Source organism: Thunnus maccoyii, chromosome 2, assembly GCF_910596095.1.
Source record: "Thunnus maccoyii chromosome 2, fThuMac1.1, whole genome shotgun sequence".
Classification (NCBI taxonomy): domain Eukaryota; kingdom Metazoa; phylum Chordata; class Actinopteri; order Scombriformes; family Scombridae; genus Thunnus; species Thunnus maccoyii.
This window is the reverse complement of record NC_056534.1, coordinates 20,197,241-20,206,708: the sequence shown is the minus strand read 5'-3', so window position 1 is coordinate 20,206,708 and position 9,468 is coordinate 20,197,241. Positions and strand designations below refer to the sequence as shown.

The following is a 9,468-nucleotide window of genomic DNA, read 5'->3' as shown; positions in this document are numbered from 1 at the left end:
GTTCATAGTCTGTGGTCAAAATTGCAGGGTTAGCCAGAAAACTAAAAAGTCAAGGGAAGAACTGTTATTCACCACACATATTACAGTATATATTCTCAGGACATTGTTATATAATGCCCTACAGTACTGTTTTTGCAAACCTCATCTGTGGAGCTTTTTGGCCTAGTAGACATCAATGCAATCAGTGGCTGTCCAGTATGACCATGCACATTATACTGTACCATGTGAGCCTGAAAGGTGATTGTACTTGTATCACCTTGTAGGACCAGTGTTGTTTACACAGCCTTGTACATTTATGGATTTATATCACCTACTCTGTATAATTTTTAGTCCTTTTGTTGTCTACGCTGCTTCTCCCTCATTACCACCACTGAGGTGCCCTTGAGCAAGGCCCTTAACCTCAACTGCTTCAATGGAGCTGCTCAGCAGCCGGCAGATCAGACTGTGGTTGCACTGGGCAGCTTCCAGGGGTGAATGTGTTTAACTGTGAGGAATGGGATCATGGCGCTCCTTCAAAAGAGAGGCTTCCTCTCAGTGAAACTGAGATAAAATAAAATAAATAAAATTTTAAAAAACACATACGATATATAAATATATAAAATGCATATAGACTGTTATTAATAGTATTTATTTATTGATTTATTTATGCATTAATTTCTGATTTATAAATCAGCTTTAATGAACTCAGTTCTGCAGTTAGTATTCTGGCCTTTGGAGGGCGGACTTGCGCTTAAACTCGGCGCAGTTGCTGCTGATTCAGACCTGCAGAAGAAGAGTCCGACGACAAGACAAGAGGAAGAAGATGACAGGGCGCGCAAAAAGAAAACCCAAACCCATTCAGGTAATTTTACACCGCTTTGACCACCTCTATTTACTTGCAGACAAGTTTATTTAAAAAACGGTTTTGCCAGCCAACGAGCTATGTTGCGTGTGGTTTTAATGGCGACAAAGCAACTCCCGTTAAACGCAGTGGGTGAAGTGTTTGGCCCGCTTATGGACAACATGGCAGCAGCATCGCTGACTGTTCCCGCAGAGCCGCTTGGTCAGCAACGCTCACACGTACAAACTGCTTAATAACTTTACGTTTTGAGTTTTTAAGATGATATCAGCAGCGCTGCGTCACATCTTGCTCTTTTCTGTGTTAAGTCTTGTGCAATTAAACGGGTGGCTGTCTTGGGTTGTGAGTGCTAACATTAGTTAGCAAGTGTTTCACACAAGATTTAGACACATCTGCACTAGCCAGTTTACCATAGCTAAAACCACTGCAGTGTAATATAACAGCCCTGCTGCAATAAATCCTACCTTGTGGAAACGTATAATGTTTGTTAAAGCTGTTTTGTGGAGGCTGCAGTTTGTGTTACTGTGGAATTGAATATTTAATCTTCTCTCACTAACAGAAATGGGGTGGAGAACATATCAGAGACACCTTTCAGTATATTACATCACAGTTCAATATATTGCAGGGCTGTTTTAATCGCATACATTAGTTTTAGCTTTTAAGCGAGTGCATAACAGTTTCTCTCACAATAACATTTTTCCAGGAGTCGGGTACAGGCAATGGGGAGGTGAAGAAACCTCGTGCAGATGTTCCTAAAGCCATGCCACTGGCAGGGGTGGATTCAAAACAACGTGATGAGATGCTGCAGCTGTACAAGCTTCAGATGCCAGAAGATCTGTACCATTTCTGGGATTTCTGCAAGGAGCTTTGTCCTGACAACCCCCATGGTATACTTTTTACTCTTAACAGCATATCATGTTACAATAATGCTGGTGGGACAGACGATTATTGTCATTATCGATTAATCTGTCGATTATTTTCTCAATTAATTAATTAGTTGTTTAGTCTATAATGTCAAAAAATGGTCTGTTAATATTTTGTTTTGTCCACATCAGTGCACAACCCAACAATATTCACTTAACTGTCATAGAAAACTAAAGAAACCAGAAAATGTTTACATTTGAGAAGCTGGAATCAGAGAATTTGGACATTTTCTTTTAAATTTTAAGTTGTGCAGACTTAGGTGAAGGTGACCTTTTATAGTGGATTTTTAACATTAGCATGCCTCTGCACATTTGGCATAAAAAGCAAGTGCATTGGGACAAAGCTAAGAACACCACACACCATCCAAACCTTTCCTTGAATTCACAGAACAATTTGATCCTACAAAGATCTTCCTCTTCTTGTGCTGGACATTTTCCTTCTTTGTTGTTCATTCTTATTATAGTTATTGCTCTGCTCACTTTTTTAACAAGGTGTGTCTTGTGAAGTCTTATTAAGGACAAAGGCAGCTATTTGAAGAATGAGGTTCTTTATACTTTCACCTTACTTACCTTTTCCTTTTCAAGTATTTACACAAATTCATGTTATAACAAGAATTAATCATAAGAGTCTACAACCATGCCAGCGACTCTGAGAGGCTGTACTGAAGCACAGTGATGTCATGAGCTAAATCCTCACATCAGTATACTAACATGCTCACAGTAACATTGCTGGCATGTTGATGTTTAATAGGTATGTTTACTATTTTAGTTCAGTGTGTCAGCATGCTAACTACTAATTAGCACTAATCATAAAGTACAGCTGAGGCTGATGGACAAGTCATTAGTTTTGCAGGTATTTAGTCATAAATGGTAAAAGAACTGCATCTGTATCATGCTTTTAAAGCGCTTTACAGTTTTGCCTCCCATTCACACACACCTACCAGCGTTTTTGTCTTGGATTGGACAAACAAAACTTTTGACCAGTGAGAGTGGTAGATGAAAGGTCAGGGGATCAATGTTTTTATAATTCATCCACTGGGGACCATGAATATCTGTACCAAATATCATGGCAGTCTAACCCATAGTTGTCTAGACATTTCACTCTGAACAAAAAAGTCAAGGGTCACCAAAGTCACCATCCCTAGACCCACGCTGCTAGCATAACAAAAAAGCAGTGTATAAACAATATATAAAGAGCTTTTTGAAATGTGTTGAATTTCATATATTTTTGTAAAAACTTCTAAATATAAACACAGTAAATATACAAAACATAAGGACTATCATAATTTGATTGGTGTCTTTATTTCAGTTGACTTCTGTATCAGCATTTTTTTCATGAATTTTAATCTTTTATAGATGCGCTGAAAGACACACTGGGTTTGCGGCTGGTCGGTCCTTTTGACATTCTGGCTGGATCTCACAAAAACTCCAAGAATCCCCAGCCGAACTTCCATCTGCACTGGAGGTATTTTTATGACCCACCAGAGTTTCAGACCATACTTCAGGGGAGTGAGGACACCCGGCATCACATCGGCTACTACAGGTACAGAACACACACATTTTTTAACACTTATTGTACCAGCTACAGTGAGAGTCTAGCAAGTGAGGGACTTATGACATGGAAACAATAACTATGACTACACCCGTGTGGGTGGTTCTGGTTCATTTTTACTGAATTTTGTTTTTCTCAACTCCACCAGAGATACTCCAGACTCCCTCCCCTCGTTTGTTGGGGAAAACGAAGCCAAAAAGGGCTGCACTATAACACAGATTGGGGACAACGTGTTTGCTGCTGTCCAGTGAGTACTGATCCACACATATTTACCACATTCTTTATACTGGCGATCAGTCTCAGTTGCCTGTTTGAAAAAATGGATCAGAAAGATGGTTGAATGTCTACCATACAATATGATCAACTCTAGATGACAGGTAAATAAGAAGAAGCTAGGCATGTTATCCATCTGGCAATGGCAGTTATGTTAAAATCTCAGAGTACATGATAAAATTACAACTAGTTTAGTACACTGGGCAGAAGGCAGAACCTAATATGCCACTGGACTTTTCATTTGCCACTAGTAGTAGCAAGTGGATAAGTCTGTCTGTCATCAAGTACATACTAAAATATGATTACTTTGTTAAAACCTAAAGTCTGTTTCAGACATGGACTTTGTATCTGCTGCCTGTTCTATAATATCTGACAGTATACAAGCATTAAACAGGATGTTAGGTTGTGAATATTGTTTCATTCATATCAGCTCACATGTGATTCGTGAAGCTTTTTGCTGGATATTCATTTATTGTGCCGTTCTTAGAGTGCTAGTCTTCCAACCACTCAAAGCGCTTTTTACACTGCAAATCACATTCACCCATTCACACACATTCATACGCTTAATGGTACAGGGGCTACCATGCAAGGTCCCAACCTGCCCATCAGTGGAAATCTAATCATTCATACACATCCACACAATTTGGGGTTAAGTGTCTTGCCCAAGGACAAATCGACATGTGGACTGGACGAGCCGGGAACCGAACCGCCGATCTTCCGAATAGTGGACGACCCGCTCTACCTCCTGAGCCACAGCCTGAGCCAAAAGGGGGTTTTGTTAACCCCTTTTGCCCTGGTTGCACCATGAGGGCAAAAATAGGTTTTATAGACTGATCTGATATGAGAAGAATTCCCTCAATAACTTAAAATCGTCTCTTTCACAGTGTTATATACTGTGCAAGAGACATACTTGTCTCTTTCACAGTATATGTAACTTACTACAGTTTATAAAACAGGTTTTATTTTCTTTGTGCATAGGAGATGAAGGTTGAGATAATAAATGTATTACAGTGATCTTAGAAGGCAGTACAAGATACACATTTATATCTCTTTCTGTGCATGTTTTACCTTGTGCTGCTGTAGCTTTATCGTTACTCTGACGGCATTCAGTTCAGACTAGTGCCATGTTTTAAGTTTTACAGATTTTAGATTCGGCCTAGTAAGATTGCTGTTGTGAGTCAATCTGGTGTTAAATAATAAAAAATAATTCTTAAAAAAGTCACTTGGGTGCTTATTCAAACTTGAGAGCGACATGTAAAATTGCCAAAATATTAATGCAAAGGGGTGTTGATAGTGGAAAATCTGGATAAAATACATACTGTTCATATTATGATCATTTACATTACTGTGTATGTTCCCTTGTCTTCATGTACGGAAGTGGAGGTCTTGATTAAGACTTTTTTCTGTCTGTCTCATTGTTGATCCTTTGTCCGCTCTTCAACAGCCTGTTTCTGCTGCGGAAGAGGAAAGAAAGAGGCAGCCAGAAAGCAGGGGGAGAAGCTTTTGAAAGTTTGGAGGCAAAGCTGAGAGACAGGGCAGAGACTCTGAGTTTATCTCTAGAGCAGAAGACCAAAGGCATGAAGCAGAGGGACAAGAAGGTAGCTTGCACAATATAATAAAAATGTAATTGTAAGGTTTGAAGATAGGGCTGGGTATCAATACTGATTTCCCCAATTTTATTTTGATTCAATATCAATTCAGTTAGGGATATTTCAGTATTTCAGTTACAATACCAATTTTGCTTGGATATTATAATGCTATAAATTGTAAAAGGAACCATCTAACCTGGTGCATTATTAAAACTAATAATACTTATATTAGGAATTGACCCCAAAGCAGTAACATCAATGTACTTTTTATCAAACATGACAAACGCACTACAGCAGTCAACACAATATAATGCAAGTCTACAGCCTATACAGTCAGTGGGTATTGACACAATATTTCACCTCCATTTTGCACATCTTACATATGGCTTTGCTTTTGTCCAGCTCTTCTCTGTCTTCATAATTTTTAAACCTGAAATGCAACCAGGCTTGGCGGTGCCTTCAGTGGAGCAGCTGCCACCATGGTTTTTGATTAAACTGAGGTTCAAAGAGATCTGGCCACAAGATCTTGTTGTGCAAAGAACGAAAGGCTGGCCATGTGAGACTAACGGGGTTAAAGCTTCACGCATACACAGGAAAAGGCATATGTTAAGAGATTAATCTCAGGATTTTATGAATCAATATCGAATCATTCAAATGAAAATTGATTTGAATCGGAAAATCTTTTTTTGTTGTTGTTTACCCAGCCCTATTTGAGGACCTCAGTCATTACTCTCCTAATTTCCAACTCGTATACAGCTGCTATGCCCAGGACTACCAAACTACATTACACTGCAAATGAACCAGTATAATTCAATACTGTTTACAGTGGTATTTACGTATATGTCAAGGAACATCTTTGGTATTGTGGCAGTGAATAAACCAATCACATCCCTCTATCCTTCCTGTATTTCCCTCTCACCTATCATGTCCCATTATTGCATACTATATAATAAGTTTATATACAGTTATATATAATTCAGTTAAAATAATCAGAACCCTCTTGCAATGTAAAGCTGCAAAATGTAGTATAATTAGACAATTTGAGTGTTTCATTTGAAAGTGGTCATCTGAAGAAAACACTGATTTTAAAGTAATAGGCTTTGGACAGAAATGTTGGTTCAAGCTGACAATAGGTAATGAGAAACCTCTTGTAACACCGTAGGTGGTCACCAAGACATTCCACGGTGCCGGCATTGTTGTTCCTGTAGACAAGAACGATGTGGGATACAGAGAACTGCCAGAAACAGATGGTGAGCCTATATAATGTGTTAATAGTAGTAAAACTTGACGTTCTTGAAGATATCTTTGATATTTTTCTCATTTGTCTCCTTCCTTCTGATGAATCTATCTACCTTACGAGGAATGACTTGCTTTTCTCCCTCCTCTGTATCCAGCTGGTCTCAAGAAGATCTGCAAGGCCATTGCTGAAGCACGGAATGACGAAGAGCGCGTCAAAGCCTTTGGACCTCTCCAGGAGATGATCACATTTGTTCAGTTTGCTAATGATGAATGTGACTACGGCATGGGTTATGAGCTAGGAATAGACCTCTTCTGCTTTGGATCCCATGTGAGTCTCAAAATGGTTAATTTTATTACATCCGCTGTCTGTCTGCTTCCTGACCATTCTCTTAAACAGATAAACTTCAGATATTAAAGGTGTCTTTACTTTCCTACATGCAAACGTATGTTCTTGTTAATAATTATTATTATTATTATTATCATCTCCGAGTGTTCTTATCTTCATTTCTACACCTTGCTACCTCAGTGTATTGTTAGTGATGTCACAAGGTTGGGAATAGTGGCTTTAGGCCATACAAAGGCCGTAATTTTGCAAAACCACAACAATTGCAGTGGGAGGAAATACATTTATAATCTTTGGTCTCTTGTCTCCCCCAGTACTTCCACAAGGTCATCAAGCAACTTTTACCCATGGCCTACAGTTTGCTGAAGAGGAATTTGTTTGGAGAAGTTCTGGAGGCCCACCTCTGCAGCCGCAGCCATGACAACCTGGACCAACTCTCTGCACATTAAAAAGGTTCAGAAGTACACTTGAGTTCTATCTCTTATAAGCTTTTCCCACCATGTGTCATTGTCCTCTGTTGTTTGACATTGTTAATGTTTCTTGGTGGTTTTTGGTGCTGCTGTCATTGATTGGAACCAGTTCAATTATGTCTTGTTTGTTTGAGGTACATGTAGATGTCTAATAAAATATTTTTATATTTTTAACATGTCTTTTTTTTTAAAAATTATTGTATTCAAGATTATATCAGGGAATTCTTAATCTAATGAGTTTGAATTTACATAACTGTACAATAAATTTAAGGAGAATGTGTTAGTTAATTAGTTCAGAGACTGGCATAATATCTAATCTTATAAAACATGGCTTGTAGGACAGTATTGGGGTTTGAGTGTGATACCATGCAGTAAAAACAGAGGGCAGTGTTGCATACAGTATAAAAAATGAGCATCCTGAGATGAGTGTTTGCAAAAGACATATCCTTATCATACCCGTTGAGTCATTATGCCCCCCCCCCCCCCCACACACACACACACAAAAAAAAACAACTCAGCAGTCTTAAGCAGTAATTTACATTGATCGGGTAAAAGCTTTGCAAAGAACAGCATCAGGCCTGTGTATGTCATGCTGTATGAAAAAGGAAAATAGAAGCATAAAGAAAACAACAAAACATGGCCGGTTCAAGCTGTTTGGAGGCTAAGGGGAAAAGTTGTTGACAGGCCCCATTACCTCTCAGTTCCCAGCAAGTGCAGTGCACACAACACACTGGACCCAAAACCAAACAGTTCTTATATACTGAATACTGCCTGGCTCCAAGTATTCTGTGTTGATAGAACAACTTTATTTAGGAAAAAGGCACAATGTGAGTGCAATATAAACTAAAATAAATCAGGTGAGACAACTTGACGTAGGGATCCTCTGCAAGACAAGGCCACTAGATTACACCAGACCTAAATGATATTGTATTGAAAGTAATCAAATTACAAAATGCAACTGACACGCAGTGAACCCAGGGTTTTGTCCAGTTGGTGATCCAGCCTTTCCCAGGAAGTTTCTGTGGATGACTAGCAAAACACTGGTACGATAAAGTGCATCTAATATTCCTGTGCTAATCATTCAAATTTATGTCTATCTGCAGCAAATTTCTCTGGACGAGTGGGATAATGACTAAAGATAGATGATATAGTGTTGAAATTGAATGTTCTCTGTTGCTGTTTTCTGAGGCTACATTTCAGAGCATTTTTGCTTAATATTGATGTGGTCACAAGGGGTTCCTTAGACAAACCATAAGAGGAAAGTGTAAACATGCTTCATTCATATGATAACTGCATGGCAACACCTTCTTTCAAGCCATTTAAAGGAAAGATAAACTGACTTTAAACGTAATCTCACTATGAACCTTACTCTGAAGACTATCTGAATGCTGACAAATCTTTGTCTTTTTAGCATGTTTTCTTACAACTCCTCTACTCAGCCCCACACTCAAACCCTGCCTGGTTTTTAAATGTCTTCAAGACAGTTATTGATTTTGCCCTGTCAACCTCCATTACATTTGCAGCTAAGAGAAGAGACCCAGGCCAAGTGGGGGGCGTAAGAATACTGGGCGGGAGATTACATTATTAAAGCCCAACCCAGTGTTCCAGTGCTTCAATGATTTCAAAAGTGTGGAAGCAGTTTTACTGTCTTAATTTAATCATATGACACAGCACACACTGTTAACTTTTCCTTCTAAAGCTACTACTGCTGCAGAAGCTCTGAGGGGTGGGGGAAATGATTATATGGGTGGGGGTAACAGAAGCAAAACAGGAGCGCACTACTTCTTGTCGGTGCATTTATGTGCCCGTGGGAATAATTTGGTTACAAAATATTTACGAATAGATCTATATTTTTAAGCCAGGTGGAGCACCACTATATCAGCTCAGTTGCGGGGGAAAAACGAGTAAAGCTGTTGTAGCCGTGTATAATCACTAGTGATGTAGTATGTTGGGAAATAGCATGAGTAAACGTGGTTAAAGCGTAAAAACTAGGCATGTCATTATTCTAATTAGTCACATGAGCTTATCAGCCAATCACAACATAGCGTTTACTATTGCCTCTCCTCCCTTCAGGTCTTATTTCAAAGACTGGGGTGTCCGAAATATCCAGTACTGCATATTGGTCATCACAATCGAGGTGCGTTCACAGAGTTTCCGACTGTCCGTGAAGGCAGCATTGATCCTGCGGAGTTTCGTGGAAGCGCATCTAAGGCGCGCGCACATTTCCACACACAAACACAC

At 39.2% G+C, this 9,468-nt stretch overlaps 1 protein-coding gene across 1 annotated transcript; it reads left to right on the top strand.

The window, feature by feature from the left end:
- The first annotated feature begins 735 nt into the window (after positions 1-735).
- LOC121913637 (histone PARylation factor 1) lies at positions 736-7,401 on the top strand. Its single transcript, XM_042436376.1, has 8 exons — positions 736-841; positions 1,542-1,725; positions 3,118-3,304; positions 3,462-3,560; positions 5,031-5,184; positions 6,338-6,425; positions 6,570-6,742; positions 7,072-7,401. Exons 1-8 carry the CDS (start codon positions 803-805, stop codon positions 7,204-7,206), a joined length of 1,059 nt encoding a protein of 352 aa, XP_042292310.1. The 5' UTR covers positions 736-802; the 3' UTR covers positions 7,207-7,401.
- The last annotated feature ends 2,067 nt before the right edge of the window (positions 7,402-9,468 follow it).

Coding starts and splice junctions, on each gene's coding strand:
- LOC121913637 (XM_042436376.1), top strand. CDS start 803: ATGACAGGGCGCGCAAAAAGAAAACCCAAACCCATTCAG. Junction 3,305..3,461: donor CATCACATCGGCTACTACAG/GTACAGAACACA, acceptor CAACTCCACCAG/AGATACTCCAGACTCCCTCC. Junction 6,426..6,569: donor AGAACTGCCAGAAACAGATG/GTGAGCCTATAT, acceptor CTCTGTATCCAG/CTGGTCTCAAGAAGATCTGC.